Source organism: Poecilia reticulata, chromosome 3, assembly GCF_904066995.2.
Source record: "Poecilia reticulata chromosome 3, P_reticulata-male-v2, whole genome shotgun sequence".
Taxonomy (NCBI): Eukaryota; Metazoa; Chordata; class Actinopteri; order Cyprinodontiformes; family Poeciliidae; genus Poecilia; species Poecilia reticulata.
The window spans coordinates 4,629,641-4,647,427 of NC_088832.1; the positions used below are offsets into that span (position 1 = coordinate 4,629,641).

Consider the following 17,787-nt stretch of genomic DNA (forward strand, 5'->3'; position numbering starts at 1 on the left):
GCGGATATTGGAATATATCCTATATTCAACTTGAAACTAAATTCACTGTAGTCAGTAACACAATAAAACCACCAGGATATAGTTTGTTTTGGTGTGGCCTGTAAAGATGGCACAGAGCGACTGCGCGAAACATAAACGCCCCTCAATGTCTGACGCAGACGTTGGTTCCAAAGCACTATTGGTCAATAGTAGAGGAGCTAGTAGACAGGGCTTAAAGTTAAAAAATATCCTGAGCCTGAAACTTTTAGTGGTGATAGAAATTAACTATACCGTTGCTATTGCCACAGTTTAATAAAACGTGGGTTTGAATAGTGCAAACAATTGCTTCTAACAATACAATTAACAAGCTAAACACTCAAACTTAAATAAGACTTCAGTACATTTCAACTCAAAACAAAATGTAAAATGTCTGTGCCCTATCTGTGCCTTAGAGGCAAAAATCCCTCTAAAACTAAATGAATACGTTACACAAAGCTGGCTGGCTTAATCAAATCCTAATGAGTCAAACTGAAAGTGTCAGCCTCATGACATTAACACTGACATGAAAAATAATATTGAAGAAATAAATATATCAAATCTAATTAAAAACATAAGTGATAAGTTATTTACTGTTATGGTCTGTAAGATATATTTATTCTCAGTACTAGATGTGGTCTTAAACCCATGACATTTCAACAATATTATTTTACTTTTTATCTGGAAATAGTGTCTGTTTATTCTTGCCATACAGTCTCTGTATTAATTATTGCTCGAAAGGTCTTGCCATACCAGTTTATTCCTCTGTATTTACTTTAGCTCCTTAGTTTATTCTTGCATATTTTTCTTCATTCATTTCCATTTAGTTTCCTTTTATTAGTATTATCCTCTCTTGGTTTATTGCTATGTCCACTAGTTTCTTTCTTGTTGCTAGATTTATTTGATCGTTTACCATCGCTCCCCATCTTCACTCATCACCTGCTGCGCCTCCTAATCATCATATGTTTCACATCATGTGTTGATTTTTCACTGTTTAGCGTCGGATTCTCTGTTTTTATGCCATAATTCACATCTAGTTCATCGCTCCGTTTTATGTCCCGCTTCTTCTGTTTCAGAGTTTTACGCAATGTGCTTTTTCTTTGTTGGTTTTTTTTAAGCCCCTAAGGTGCAGGGCGGTCGGGAAGCGTATCGACGGGGAAAAGGCAGACTGACATAAACCTTTTAAAATAACGGAAACAATTTTGGTATTCTGATTATTGAAATTTAAAAGTGCTGTGTTGTTCTATCACCCACGTTTCATACCGGACCACTTACAGCACCGGTGTTAACGCTATAAAATGAACGCTCTCTATCGTGGTATCACCCATGGAGGGATTTCTTTATTTAAATTAGTTCATTTTTCAGAGGGATACACAGTGAGGGTATCATGATTTTAGTAATTGCATGCTTATAAGAGTGATTTTCTGTTGTCCTTCCATGGAAGCGGGCAGCTTCCAGACGGAAATAAAACACTTTTTAATATAAGTTGCTGCTTTGACATGATCACAGAACTACCAAAACATACCGTGTTTCCCCGAAAGTAAGACAGTGTCTTACTTTCTTTTTATCCCCAAAAGCCCCACTATGTCTTACTTTCGGGGTATGTCTATATTGGAAAAAAATTGTCAAATTTTTTGTTTTAACCATAAAATTAACATTTATTAACAACCTGAACAGTTTGTATTCACTACAAAACAGTTTTATAAAAGGAAGTGCAGGGGACGGCGCGGTGACGTATGGAGAGGGGGACGGTGCGGACGTGGGCAGGAGGCGGCGCGCAGCTAGATGAGAGGGAGGCGGCAATACCCCATGTTTCCCCGAAAGTAAGACGTATGTCTTACTTTCGTTACTTTCGGGGTACGTCTTACTTTCGGGGTATGGCTTATATTAGCTGACCCCCCTGAAACCCCCGATACGTCTTACAATCAGGGGTGTCTTACTATCGGGGAAACACGGTATGTACAAAAATTCTCAATAAAACATAAAATATTTGAAAATCAGACACCAGACAAAGTGAATCTCAGCACCGTCAGCCGGTGTAAAGCTGACCTGATGCGCTGGTGAAGCTACCAGTAGCAGAAGAACGGAGCTGCACCAAGAAGCTAACAGAAGCTAACAAACACTGAATACTATTCTCTTCTACTAGAAGAGCTGCCATCGATACAGTTGCAGCCAGGCATGTTTTAATGTTACACAATACAGTTTTACAAAGTTGCTCAAAGTCTAAACTTGTATTGTTGTGCATTTAAGGTGTAAAGTTTACCTTCGACCAAATGCCCCCCAAAGGAATCCCAGCGCCCCCCTTTAATAAAAATTAAATTTCCGTACTCTGAATGGTAGGAGGCGCTCAACGTCTAAATTATGTCGCAGGAGAGCCTTCTAGCCGCTCGTAGCATACATCAGCTTTTTATGGCACACGACACAAAACAAGCTCCAGGCACTGTGAGTTTGTGACACTTGCGCCACTTGTTTTTAATTCCTTTTTCAAGTAAACGTGTTTCTTTACCGGGTGAGACAAACTCCATCTTCTTTTATATCGCATTTGATTTAACCGCCGAACCGAACGCATGCGCGTCTTTTCTACAAACCGTTTTACAGTCATTGGTCAAGAACACGGGAGCTAGAATTCTGATTGGCAGATATCTTTGTCTATTATCTACAGTTTAGTTGAGGTGGGCCATTTGCTCGCTTTGCTTGAAATGCCGGAAGTCTGTTCCCCAGTCGGAGCTCTTTCAGCCCATAGACGCCCGGAGACCACAGTTTGGTTGAGGCGGACAGTTTGGTCAAAAGCTGGAAATCCGGCCCCCGGCCGGAGCTCTTTAAGCCCTGTAGTAGAAGAGCTGGACATAGAAGGTAGCTCTACTCATTAACATAAAGATGCACACGGAAAAGTAAAAACAGGAAAGGAGGCAATGACAAATGAATGAGGGCTTGTGTAAGAAAAAGACCAAACTAAATATTTACTTTTCTTGACAAAAACACATGTTTAGGGGAAATGAAAAAGAAATATACATTTCTTGACGGAAAATGCATGTTTAAGGGAAATGAAAAAAGAAAATATATACATTTCTTGACGGAAAATCATGTGTAAGGACAAGGAAAAACTAAATGTATATTTATGCTTTTATTTCTTATTATGTCAGTTTTGGTCCTCCATATAAACCAAATCATAATTATTACTGAAACCATTCAACATAGATGGGCTATACTGCACAGCTGCAGATTACACTTTGGTTTGACATAAACTGATGTTATAAACAGATCTCTATTCATTGTTCATAATTTATATCTTTAATTGCCTTTATTGAGTCTATTTATTATCCCTTCAGGCTTTATCGTTGGTTTTGTAAAATAAAAGGTAATTGGTCACATAAACTATGTGATTGTGGCCAACCAACAATTTATCCTACAGTTAATTATCTTATTCAAGATGACTAGGCAACAACAAAAGCTCATCCTGGAGAAACTAACAAATAAGATACCTTATTTAAGCCTCATGTGCTCCTTCCACCCTCACCACAGACCAGTCATTTGGTTCATCTCACATTTGGTTATTAAATCTGTGATGATTTTCTTGGAATACTATTATATGCTCGAGAAATAAACTAGCCTTGGTTTCACACCGGTTCATGTGGAGGATAGTTAACAGCTCAAATTGCGTTATTGGTGGTTCAGGTGTTGCTAAATGTGGTTGTGAATGAATGTATAAGATTAAACAGCATTTAATAATTGTCTTGATCAGGAGTTCTTGTCAGTTGCTAACCGTGTTAAGTAGAATTGCCCCTGGTAACTGTTCCAGTAGCTGTGGAATAATTCCAGACTTGCTGCTGCTTAAAGAACATTTCTGCCTCTTATTCGGTTCCTCATGTTGGATCAACAATGAAGCAGACATGCGTCCATGGATCTCTGCAGACTGTGGGAAGGACAATGATTGTGGAGAGCGATACGCTGAGCTTTTGTATGGCCCAACTGAACACACGAACGCACGCAAACACACGCATACACTCTGTCTCTGGTTTTATGAAGCAACCAAGATCACGAATACAACTACAAAGTATCCAGAAATTCACAACTACCCATCTGTTTTCCACAATTCGAAGCACTGAAGAATGGTAGCGGAGTAACCATGAGCTGAGTGGGGGAAGGGGATGGATGCTGACTGGGGCTGCAGCGGCCTGTCGGTGTCGGCGCCCCTCTCCAGCTTCTCCCTCCCCGCTCACATTCATCCACACACCTAGAAAAGTACTTACCGGACGGGTTCACCGCAGCGGGAGTCGCCATGTTGTCACTGCGTGGATAAAAATATATCAAAGCGATGGAGATGACGCACAATACGGCGCGAGAATCCCCCCCCCCGCTAGAAACCGTCTGCACTCCGTTGAACTGGCACGCGAAGCTTCTTCCAGCCTCCCACTTCACCCGCGTTGATGCGGAGAAAAATGATTCGGTCCTTCAACAGACGCTTCTTTGTGGGAAATAAGAACAGCGTGAATGTTGCTATAACAGCAATATCTCAAAGACTAGACTTATTAAAATGCAAGATGTCTGAATCGTAACACCGCGAGACTTTAGGGTTGCATTAATAACTGAATGTTAAACAGTGCAGTTATGTAGCGTTACAACTCCTTATTAAAATGTTAGAAATTGATTATTTGTTTACTAGTTTCTGCTAAAATATTTAGACTCAACGTGCTTCCTTCCTTCATCCAATGTCACCGCTACTGAGCTGAATAGGAGGTCACCTGCACACCAGCCATCATTTCAGAGTAAAGACGTTTCTCTCTAAAGTAATATCGCAGACTGAAAATAAGTTTAGCAGGAGATGTGGCAGTTCTGGAGTATCTGCAAGTTTTTCTCTTTAAAAAACTGTCAAGCAGAAGAGAGAATTCTGAACTTTTATGGTGCCATTTTAAAAAAAATGTCGGAGGGAAAATCGTATGTTTTTTTCTTTATGAAAATTAGAAGAAAAATTATAATATTCTTGTGGAGAGAATCAAAGCTTCAATCCTAACTGTATGCGTTTTTACTCATCAGCTCCATCAAATGTTGGAATGGCTTCTTTGACCAAAATCAACTAAAAACTGTGACTTAATGAATAAATATTTTTGAGGAATACAGACAGTTTTTGTGAGTTTTATTAAAACTCAGGAAACTAATAGACTTCAGATCAGTATATGATACATTTGTATCCTGCACTTCGTCCATCCTTATCATCTCATGACTGTAGAGGCAGAGGATGCGCGAGAATAAAATAGAAAATAACTTTTGTGAGTTGGAAAATTCGGGCGCACCATCAGCAAAGTGACAGGCAAATATAAGAATGTAAATTCAAACAAATGTAATTGTTACTTTATTACTTTAACAAAGTAACAATAAAAGTTTGTACAGTTAGGGCAAATTTGTGGAGCAAATATACTTTGCAGTTAAAATTGTTTACTCAGATTCAGAGAAATTGTCAGGACTCTGGGTTTTGGGGTTGGTTTTGTTTTAATTTTATTTAGCTTTATGTTTGAGTTTATTTTAGTTTAACCCTTCGTGGTCCTTTTGATACTATTTGAGGTATTTAGTGTAATTGTCTTATTGCTTTTTTTTCCAGTTCTTTATAGTGTTTCTAGTTAGGTTTCTTCTTTAGTTACTTTAGGTTCTGTCCTTGTTTGTCTGAATCCATGTCGAGCCTTTTTAAGTGACTATAGTTTATTTCTATTTTATCCTTCTAGTTATTTCTTATTTCAGCTTCCCTGCAGTGTTTCTAGTAATGTAAATTTCATCACCCTAGCTTCAGTTATTCTTCCATGTCTACGTTTGTGTATATCGTCTTTTGGTAATTCGAGTTAGGAACAACTTTTTTGTGCTTAGTGTACTTTAGTAGTATTTAAATAGTATTAAATTACAACTTTTTGTATACTTTAGTATACTCAACGTACTTTTTTGGAACAACTTAAAGATGAAATTAGTATACTTTAGGTATACTTTTTTTATGTAGTATTCAAGAGAAATAGTCCAAAAATATTCCATATTGAGTGTACTAATTCTATTATAGAATTATATTAAAAATATACTTTTAATATATTTTTAATATACTACTAATATGTTAGTAATGTATTTAAATTACACTTAATTTTTATTTTTGATTTACTGCTATTGCTAATAAAGTAAAATTTTTATTACTCATAAGTCTTTGTACATTACATGCATATCTACACTACAGTACTTACATTGTTTTTGGCTACAATTACATGGAACGATTAATTACACAAGATGCCCAAGGTAATTCAAATATTTTGTTTTATTACCGACATTTTAAAATTGTCGAATTTTACTCACAACTTTATGAACTTTACATAAATTATTAGTTTACACATCAAAAGTGAACACATGAACATGAAAATTTAAGTGTGACAATAAAGCATGAAAGTGAGGATCAACGACAGAACATTCCCATTTACTGCACCACTGCACATTACAGAAACCTACAAAAAAGAACAATAGAGCAATTAAACAGAGAAAGCATTTGTATTTTAAAGACAGAAAAATGGCAAATAAAAAAAAACGTACAATTTTAAGACATTTAGTCTTAAAATTTAAGACGTTTATTCTTAAAATTATAAGACTAAACGTTGGTTTTGTAACGGCGAACTGAACTGATGATGATTGGGACCGGATGCCTGGGGTGGAAAAACATTTCTGGGTGTCTTCTTCGCCTGTTTATGTTAGAAGTAGAAAAAAATAGTCAGCAATGTCATAGAATCAGTTGATTTTGGCATTAACTATGAAGCTGTTTTAAGTGTGGACTTAAGGAGACAAACTACCTTAAAATCTTTCCATCCATGATCTGAACACACTGATCCTTGCAGGGTAGCAAGGGGGGCTGGTGGTGCCCATCTCCAGCAGCCAGCAGATGATAGGCCGTGTTCACCCTGGACAGGTGTCCAGTCCATCACAGGGCCCTGAAAGCCAACAACAAATAAAATGTATGAAAGAGAAATGTTAGATTAACAAGGGGAAAAAATCTTTCCAGTTATCTTTAAATCAAATCATGTTTATTAAGCACTTGATGTTGGTAACACAGCAGTTTTGGTTGTTGAAAATGTAGCTAGCTCCTCATTGAAAAAACAAAAAAAAACTTACATCATGAAGACAATGTGAAGGTTCATCCTCATAGCTGGTTGTTGATCTGGTGGAGCCAGAGCTTCTTCTGAGACAGAAAAGCCTTTAGGTTTCCTAACACCTGATTTCTCTGGCTTCCTCTTTCACCTTAATTTGCTTAGACTGCAAACATATGTTGAAGATAAAAACATTGATGAATGAGTTAGAACAACAACCTCGCAATATCAAAGTCTCTGTCTTATGGAGCTTAATAAACAGGTTAAATTTAAGAATTAAAGTACAAGTCGCAACAAACAGCCTCCATACAGTTATAACATGAAGCTGAATGATTCCTATTGTAATAATCATACAAGTCACAATAAAATTGATAAAATTATTATTTATGAAACCAACGTAAGTTATTTATCTTTACTGCACTGTTTATAATTAAATGGAGATAATTAATAAGCAAACTTACCACCAGCTAGCAGCACTTAGTAGCCTTCATCCTTCCGGGATCCTTTTGTGACACACATTTCATTTCCTGGTTATTGTCCAGTTGTGTTGTTGTCTAACTCTGACTAGGACGTCACCAGCTTGAATTTACCAAAATTAGTAACTATTGTCAAGGCCCTCTCTACTTTGAAGGCAATATTATGCGAGTAAGAATGGCGAATTTGAACAGCGCTTGTTATCGTCCCTGCGTTCAAGTTTTTTCTTCTGTTTGTGGAGTTTTTTAAATAAATGAAAGTGTGCAATACCGCCACCATCTGGTCTGTAGTGTGAACTGGAGCTAATGCCGTTGATTATAAGGTTTCACATCACACATCTGAAAATTGATTGGGTACTTTCTTAAAAATGACATCATGATTGTAATTGTTTTTATTGTATGCAATTTTAATAAATAGTAAAAGATTATTAAGGCACTTAAAAATTCATACTTTTTAGGTACTTAAAAAGTACGCCTACATATTACATTAAACACACTTTAAAGGTGCCTAAAAGACATACTTCTGCATATGTATTAATTAGTTTTATTTTGTAATCAGGTTGCTGCATGTTGCAGACTTCTGCCCAGGTCCCTCTTGAAAATGAGATCTGGATCTCAACGGGGTTCACCTGGTTAAATCAAGAAAAATAAAATAGGTATACTTTATTAACCTAAAATTTACACTGAGATGTAATTTAAAACATACTGAAATTAATAATCTAAAGTAGTGTTAAGTGAATTTTAAAAAATTCTATTTTGAGCATATATTTTTAAATATACACAAAATATATTTTAAATATACTTGAGAAAGTGTATATTTACACTTGGGCAAATATATATTTTATTCACTTAAAGTATACTTTTATTTAATATATTAAAAGCGTAATTTGGTACAATTATGTTTAAGTGTGTTTTAAGTTCTAATTTCTTTTTTTTCACCTGAGCATCTCAGTGTAAATTTTAGGCTTTTTTTTTTTAACTTTCTTTATTTAACCAGGTGAACCCTGATGAGATCCATATCTTATTTTCAAGAGGGACCTGGCCAGAAGTCTGCAACACGCAGCAACCTGATTACAAAATAAAACTAATTAATACATATGCAGAAGTATGTCTTTTAGGCACTTATAAAGTACATTTCATGTAATTTTTAGGCATACTTTTTAAGCACCTAAAAAGTATGCCTTTTTAGGTGCCTTAATAATCTTTTACTATTTTTGTTGAAATGGCAAAGAATAAAAAAATTATAATTATGATGTAATGTTGTTTAAGTACCCAATCCATTTTTAGATATGATGCAAGATCATATCAACGGCATTAGCTCCAGTTCATACTCCAGATCAGATGGTGGCGGTGTTGCACACTTAAATTCTTTTTTTTAAAACGCCATAAAGAGAACAAAAAACTTGTACGCAGGGAAGATAACAGACGCTGTCCAAATTCGCCATTTTTACTCGCATAATGCCTTAAAAGTAGGGAGGGCCTTGACAATAGTTACTAATTTTGGTAAATTCAAGCTGGTGACATTCTAGTCCGAGTTAGACGACAACACAACTGGACAACAACCGATGGAAATGAAATTGTGTGTCACAAAAATAGCCCGGAGGGACGAAGGCTGCTAACATGTTGGTAAGTTTGCTTATTAATTATCTTCGTTTAATTATAAACAGTGCAGTAAAGACTGATTTCATAAATAATTATTTTATCAATTTTATTGTGACTTGTATGATTATTACTATAGCAATCATTCAGCTTCATGTTATAAATGCATGGAGGCTCTGTTTGTTGCGACTTATACTTTTATTCATAAACTTAACCTGGTTTTAATTAAGCTCAATAAGACAGAGAGGCTTTGATATTGTGAGGTTGTTGTTATAATTTGTTCATCAATGTTTTTATCTTCAACATATGTTTGCAGTCTAAGCAAATGAAGATGAAAGAGGAAGCCAGAGAGATCAGGTGTTAGGAAACCTAAAGACTTTTCTGTCTCAGAAGAGTCACTGGCTCCACCAGATCAACAACCAGCTCTGAGGATGAACATTCACATCGTCTTCACAATGTAAGGTTTTTTTTTGTTTTTTTTAAACGAGAAGCTAGCTACATTTTCAACAGCAAATTTAGAAATATTTTTTAGTATTTTTTGTCAAAATTTACTAAATATATTTTTTAGTATTTTTTGTCAAAATTTACTAAATATATTTTTTTAGCAATTTTTTGGGTCAAAATTTAGTCCAAATTTAGAAAATCGACAAAAAATATTTATATTTACTAAATTTTGATTATTTGACAAAAAAAATGCTAAAATAAATAAAAAAAGGATTAAAATGGAGTAAGAATAAGTGTGCCTCTTCTACATACTTTAGTAGAACAATTTCACACTAATTTTGAGTCAATGGGGCACATGACTTGGAAGCTTTTGATGAAAACATGATATTATTTATTATTAAAATTATTTAAAATATTGAATATGACATAAAAATTCAATAGAGAATAGTGTGTCTTGTGTAACCCTAATTACTACTTATTTTTGTCAGTTGGTCACAAGGCAAGGCATTTATTTACATTTGTTTGTCAGGAGTGTTTGGGTTCCGACATTTGTTGAAAGTCACATAGCAGTGACATATAGCAACAACATATGACTTCTACTTATTTTTGACACAAATAGAACCTCATATTATGAAACCCCATATAAGATAACCATAGACATAATGTAAGAGTAGACCCTGCAGGGGTTAGGGTTAGGGTTAGCATGCTCCTGCGCAGGAAATACGGCGGCCATCTTGGAGCGGTTGTCCCTCCTACTTTGCTCAACCAAAACAACAGAAGATGCCTCAGCACTGCGGAATATTGTTGTTCAGATCGACAGACTACTGACGTGAGGGCTTGACAGACAACATTTCACAAGTAAGATGGACATATTATTGTGCATATTTTGTGATTAGAATATTACTTTACTGTATTTATGTCCACCGGTGAGATACCCCTCTCCTTGGGCTGCCACCTTATCGTGGTGGAGGGGTTTGAGTGTCCCAATGATCCTAGGAGCTATGCTGTCTGGGGCTTTATGCCTCTGGTAGGGTCACCCAAGGCAGACAGGTCCTAGGTGAGAAACCAGACAAAGCGCAGCCTGAAGATCCCTTATAAAGAAAAATAACTTTGGACTTGGTTTTTCCTCGCCCGGACGCGAGTCACCGAGGCCCCAATCTGGAGCCAGGCCTGGAAGTGGGGCACGTTGTGGGCCGATGGCGAGTGCCTGGTGGCCGGGCTTTTACCCATGGAGCCCGGCCGGGCTCAGCCTGAAGAGGAGACATGGGTCCCCCTTCCAATGGGCTCACCACCTGTTGGAGGGGCCAAAGGGGTCGGGTGCACTGTGTTATGAACGGCCCCCCCGATCTGAACTCGAGTGGCGTTCTGTTGTTGGACTTCTGTGCTCGTCACGGATTGTCCATTGTGATGGACCGAGTTAAAACAGGAGGAGTCACAGGATATTAATTAGAAAAATAGGGTTTTTTATTTTAACCCAAAGATTATAAAATGACAGATGAACTGAGCTCATAAAAGAGGTCAAAGAAACAAAACTGAACTCAGGCAAAAAAATGTAAACAAACTGGCTGCACAAACAAACATAACTGACCCAACAAAGAAAGGACACACAGGGGTTTATATACTGGCTGATCAGACCAATTAAGACACAATAGGGGTAACTAAACAGAATACTATTACAAACACAAAAACAAATAACAGTACAGCTAAGTTTGGCTAAACTAAAGACTCTCAAAATGAAAATCAAAAATATTAAAGTTTAAATACTAATATTTACTTAATACAAAACTTATCTAAACAAAGAAACTACAAATTTCCCTGCCAGCAGGAACTAGTGGTGTAGTCCAATCAGCATTTAAGCCTGCTGAGCCCTGGCCCCCATCTTTTGTCTGGCCACTCCAAGGCAGGTAAGTACCGGCAAAACACAAACAAAAGGTCAGTCTCAAGCAAACAAATTAAACTTAAGTTGATATAAATACACATGCTAACTAAATGTGCGCGCCAACATAAAGAACAAATGTATCCAAATCAACTAATAAATGTTTTACTGAAACTAAAGTGTTGTGTTTGAATGAAAAACAAATTGTGCATAAAAGAGTTACCGACTTCAGAGTGTGGCCATGGATTTGGCCATCACACATCACGAACACCATGTTCAGGCATAAGGGTGTCCATATGTGCACTTGGCACCAGGACACCTTAGGCCGCAGTTCAATGATCGATTTTGTCATTGTTTCATCGGATCTGCGGCCACATGTCTTGGACACTAGGGTGAAGAGAGGTGCGGAGCTGTCCACTGACCACTACCTGGTGGTGAGTTGGCTCCGGTGGGGGGGGAGGACGTCGGTCAGACCTGGCAGGCCCAAAAGTGTAGCGAGGGTCTGTTGGGAACGTCTGGCGGAGTTCCCTGTGAGAAGGAGCTTTAACCCCATCTCCGGCAGAACTTCAAACACGTTCCGGGGGAGGTGGGGGACATTGAGTCTGAGTGGACCATGTTCCATGCCTCCATTGCCACGGCGGCTTATCGGAGCTGCGGCCGCAAGGTTGTTGGTGCCTGTCGCGACAGCAACAGTCGAACCCGTTGGGGTTCGAGGGTTGCCTTTTTGGCCTATGGGACTCCAGAAGCAGCTGATGGGTACCGGCGGGTGAAGCGGCATGCGGCTCGGGTGGTCGCTGAGGCAAAAACACGGGAATGGAAGGAGTTTGGAGAGGCCATGGAGAAACACTTCCGCACGGCTTCGAGGCGATTCTGGTCCACCATCCGGCGTCTCAGGAGGGGGAAGCAGCGCAGCACCAACACTGTTTATAGTGGGGATGGTGTGTTGCTGACCTCAACTCGGGACGTTGTGGGCCGGTGGGAGGAATATTTCGAAGACCTCCTCAATCCCACCAACATGCCTTCTGTTGAGGAAGCTGAGCCTGGGGTTAGGCTCTCCAATCTCTGGGGACTAGGTCGCCAAGGTGGTCAAAAAACTCCTCGGTGGCAGGGCCCCGGGGGTGGATGAGATCCGCCCGGAGTTCCTTAAGGCTGTGGATGTTGTAGGGTTGTGTTGGCTTACGCGACTCTGCAATATCGCATGGACATGTGGGGGGTTCTCCAGGAGTATGAGGTACCGGGCCCTTTGATATGAGCTATTAGGTCCCTGTATGACCGGTGTCAGAGTCTAGTCCGCATTGCCGGCAGTAAGTCGGGCTCATTTCCGGTGAGAGTTGGACTCCGCCAAGGCTGCCATTTGTCACCGATTCTGTTCATTACTTTCATGGACAGAATTTCCGAAGTGTTGAGGGGATCCGTTTTGGTGGCCGTAGGATTGTATCTCTGCTTTTTGTGGATGATGTGGTCCTGTTGGCTTCATCAGATCGTGATCATCAGCTCTCGTTGGAGCCATTCGCGGCCCAGTGTGAAGCGGCCAGGATGAGGCTCAGTGCCTCCAAATCCGAGGCCATGGTCTTGAACTGGAAAAGGGTAGAGTGCCTTCTCCGGGTCAGGGAGGTCGTCCTGCCTCAAGTGGACGAGTTTAAGTATCTGGGGATCTTGTTCACGAATGAGGGAAGAAGGGAGCGGGAGATTGACAGGCGGATTGGGGCAGCGTCTGCTGTGAAACGGGTGCTGTACCGGTCCGTCGTGGTGAAGAGAGAGCTGAGTCAAAAAGCGAAGCTCTCAATTTACCGGTCGGTCTACGTTCTCACCCTCATCTATGGTCATGAGCTTTGGGTCATGACTGAAAGAACGAGATCACGGATACAAGCAGCCAAAATGGGTCTCCTCCGCACGGTGGCGGGGCTCTCCCTTAGAGATAGGGTGAGAAGCTCGTTCATCCGGGAGGGACTCAGAGTAGAGCCGCTGCTCCTCCACGTCGAGAGGAGCCAGTTGAGGTGGCTCGGGCATCTGGTAAGGATGCCTCCTGGACGCCTCCCTGGTGAGATGTTCCGGGCACGTTTGGAGTTACACAAGTGGTAAAGACTATTATTTATATGTAATTCTTTCATTCTGTCATTCTGTAAGATACATCCCAAATCTTTCGTTTTTGTTTTGAAGGTCTCCTAAGGACATGATGTGAGGAAGAGGTGGGAAATATCTTTAAACAGAGACGGATTCACTGCACGACACGGATGAATCTCGCATCGGATTTTGAACTCAATCTCAGCTGCTGAATCACACTGAAGCTAGAACTCGTCGGCTGGAATACAGCCAATGAATAATATATATTAGGTCATACGCATATATATAGATATAAACATGTATCTAATATGTTATTCAGTATTAATCATTATTTATTTGTGTCATTATTAATCATTATTTATTTGTGTTTGTATATTTATATAAATATGTATTGATATTACTAAATAATTTATTAAATAAATTATGAACGGCTGTGTGCTTTGTAAAATGCTCGTCATACAATATTACATCAATATCAGGATATTCTATTCCTTTTCTATTGTTTTCCCCACAAAGCATATTTCAATATGCTGAACTATGTATCAATACATTTAAAAAAATACTTTAAAAATACAATTCTTTACAAATGTTTACAGATAGCTGTTTGAATAAGGTTTTCAGTAACAAAAATGCATGTTATGATCGATTAAATGCGTTGATATCTCATTCATTGTACCTGCCAAACATATAACGCTGAGTGGAGCGGTTGACCGCTCCAAGATAGTTCCCATAAATCTCATCAGCTACCATAGGCGAGAGCGGTCCATGACAACAACGTCCGTTTCCTCCTCCAACATCTCTGGTGATGTCATTCCGATGCTGGCAAATCGACCTCCATCGGAGAGTCAGGCTCCTCCCGGATCACTGCGAACTTCCAGAGTCTCTCAGCCAAGCACCACCAACATATCCACATCTCAGCGTTCCTCCTCAGAAACTCAACAGTCAACAGCACCACCACTAAAGTCCAAACATCCCGTGCTTCTGCTTCCTCCTCCAGTGTCTCTGGTGACGTCATTTCCGCTTCCACTCGCACCGATTCTGGACTTCTACTCGTACCGATAGCTCCCCTAGTGGGAGCCATTTTGTATTACACTCAGTGGTGGAGGAAGTACTCAAAAAATGTACTTAAGTAAAAGTACAAATACACAGACAAAAATGTACTCAAGTAAAAGTCAAAGTACCACATTAACATTTTACTTAAGTAAAAGTAAAAAAGTACTGGTTTTTAAAAATACTTAAGTATTAAAAGTAAAAGTACTTGCTAATGCATTGCCTAATCACTAATATCATTAAGTGTACCGATCATATGATCATATGCCACAGATAAAGCATGTTTTAATTGCGTTTATTCTGTAACATAGTTTAGACTTAGATATATGATTCTATGCATCATAATTTCAGGGATGGAAACATCTCGTCTCCTGTCCTAACATAACATGCACTTCACTTTTTTTTGCCACACATTTATTTTGAAAGAAATCCAACTGGCAGAGGAGGGCATGGAACCAAGGAGCCACGTAGCAGAGTTGTAGTCTGGACCACTGAACCCAAGACCAAATCAAAACCAGCACCCCGTGCTACATGACAATAAAATTAAGTGCACCTATCAAAACTGCTTCTCAAATTGATCTGAAAGATTCACTTTCCCACCTAGATATTAAATACTTAGAGCTGAAATAAATTTAACCAGTATCAATTCAAACTCTTCTTCATTCTGTTTTGCTTTCATCTCTGTGCCACAATACACAGGTTTCCTGCCATCCCTAAAAAAATAACGCCCTGTGCGGTTGCCCATATTGCCAATGTCAGAAATAATAATCGTCTGCACCATTAAACATAGCAATTAACAATGCTCAACTATGAACACTGTCCAAGGCCCAATAAGCAAGAAGTAACCAAGCAGGAGGAGCACCGTGACTGTTCTCACTCTCCCTCCTCCTTCAATGTCTGCCACCATAACAGGTGACAAAAACAAAGAGCAATGAGCATGCTCTGCATTCCTACGTTCTTGTTTTATTTATTCACCAATTAAATATAAAAATATTTTAATGAAATAAAATAGCTACTGCAGTGTACGCAGAGCATTACAAGAACAAAGAACGGCTCTCACTGAGGCTTCAGTACTATAGGACTTAGTCAAGATCCGTCCAGAAGAATCGGATCGTCCATGAATGTCTTATTACAATATTGCACTTTGGTCACAGCATTGTCCCCTATCTGCGACAGTCATCGCAGATGCAACATGTGTCTCAGTCAATACAGCTAGCTTTGCTAGCATCACGTCCACGGAGCTTACCTTTCTTTAAGCTTTCCTTCCAAGTGACGTTAAAAATTGGACGAAGTCCCCACCGTCTGTGAAAGCGAAGCGCTGCTGATTTTACATGTCGCCATATCTTATGATTTATGCAGCGCTTCCGTACTATTATATTACTGACACTCAGAGGAAACCACTGTGCATGTCTTGGAGCTCCGCGTGCGAGTAAAGGGGGAGCCGATGGGTGACAACAGACACGTAAGTCACATTATTGCTAGGATTTTACGGTGCCACCTTAAGTCCCTGAACTTCACATTTTAACGGAAAAAAAACCACAATGTGACTTGGATGTAACGAGTACCGCGACAGTTTTGTAGAAATGTAGTGAAGTAGAAAGTACAGATACTTACTATAAAATGTAGTGGAGTAAAAGTAGAAAGTATCCATTATTAAATCTACTTAAGTAAAGTACAGATACACGAAAATTGTACTTAAGTACAGTACTTCCCACCACTGATTACACTACCTGCCTGCATCCTCTCTGAGCTTCAAAGCTCTTGTCTGTACCATCGTTTAATCCCTATCCTCCCAAACTTCACAAACATCTTTTTAACATACATAATCAGAGCTCTCCCTTCTGCCCCTTTCATGCAATAACACAACATAACATCCTTCCGTTTCACCTTCATTTTATCATAAAATTGTAAATGATGCCAGGAAAAATCTTCCGCAGCGATCTGTTCTATACAGAATTAGAAGAAATCTCTGACCGAAGATGCTCTGCTTTCCCAAATCAGTCTCATGAATAAGATGTTGTTCATAATTTTCTTGATTTATGAAGAATCTTTATTTACGTAATCATCTCCAGAAGCTCCACAGTCAATTCATCAAGTTCTGGTACATTTCAGCAAACAAGGCAGTTCAAAAGCGCTTTAAATTACGTAAAAAAAATTAAAAAATAAAAAAAATAAAATGCAGTTCTAGAAAACACAGTTAACAATTGAAATATAACATTTTGTTTTGTGGCAGTATTACACACCATTTACAATGTTTCAACAGCAACTCTCAGTGTGTTAAGTCTGAATTTAAAGGAATTCAGTGTTTCAATAGTCTTGCAGTTTTCTGAAAGTTGTTCCACATTCGTGGTGCATAGAAGGTGAAGGCCCCTTCTCCATGTTTAGTTGTGAACACAGAACAGTCCGCAATCAGAAGACCCAAGAAGTCAGGAAGGTCAATACAACAGCAGATCTTTACTTATTGTAGCGATAAGCCATTCAGTGATTTATAAATTAACAACATTTTATAGTCTATTCTCTGAGCTACAGGGACCCAGCGTAGGGATTTTAGAACTATAGGGATGTGCGATACCTTCCAGACTTTAGACAAACACCAGCAGCAGAATTCAGGATCAGCTGCAGCTGTCTGATTTAGACATCTACAGAACAGTACCAGTCTTCTTTATCAGGCGGTCAAACCTTTTAGGTCCCTGGCTCTGACGTTGCTGCCCCAGTAGATTACAGCAGAAGAAACGACTCTCTCAACGATAGAATTATAGAAAATGCACAACACCTTGCTGCAAACCTCGAAGGCTATTGGCTTCCTCAATAAGAATTCCATACATTCTAGTATTCATTTCCTAGGTCCGAATTCAATGACAACTCTCCATCATTCTTGACATGACTCTCCGATGTGGAGGCTCTGGCTTCCATTAATGTCACATTCTTTTCGCAGCCCAGGTAGCAGGCTGTTCAACAATTTAATCAGGGGACATTCTGGATTTTCCTTAACACGAATAACTGCCGCATTTTGCTGCCTGCATATCTTTCTTGTAGTTTCTGCGGTGCTACATTTTATCCAGCAACTACTTGTTCATTTACTCTCCCTCTTCATCCTCATTCCTAATCTCGCACTTCTTCTGCCTCTGATTGGCAGTCTCTCACTGCCCTTCATATCAACCCA

The 17,787-nt window shown here is 39.1% G+C and overlaps 1 protein-coding gene across 3 annotated transcripts in view; it reads right to left on the bottom strand.

Moving 5' to 3' along the window:
- The window catches only part of arnt2 (aryl-hydrocarbon receptor nuclear translocator 2), a 161,662-nt gene extending 157,079 nt beyond the window's left edge, over positions 1-4,583 (bottom strand). For 2 of the 3 annotated variants that reach the window (XM_008405010.3, XM_081604958.1), the window contains exon 1: positions 4,266-4,583. In XM_008405010.3, the coding sequence (XP_008403232.1) occupies positions 4,266-4,296 (31 nt within the window). In that variant the 5' untranslated portion in view covers positions 4,297-4,583. The remainder of the gene's footprint in view (positions 1-4,265) is intronic. The other variant, XM_081604957.1, reaches the window with a different exon arrangement.
- Between the last annotated feature and the right edge of the window lie 13,204 nt (positions 4,584-17,787).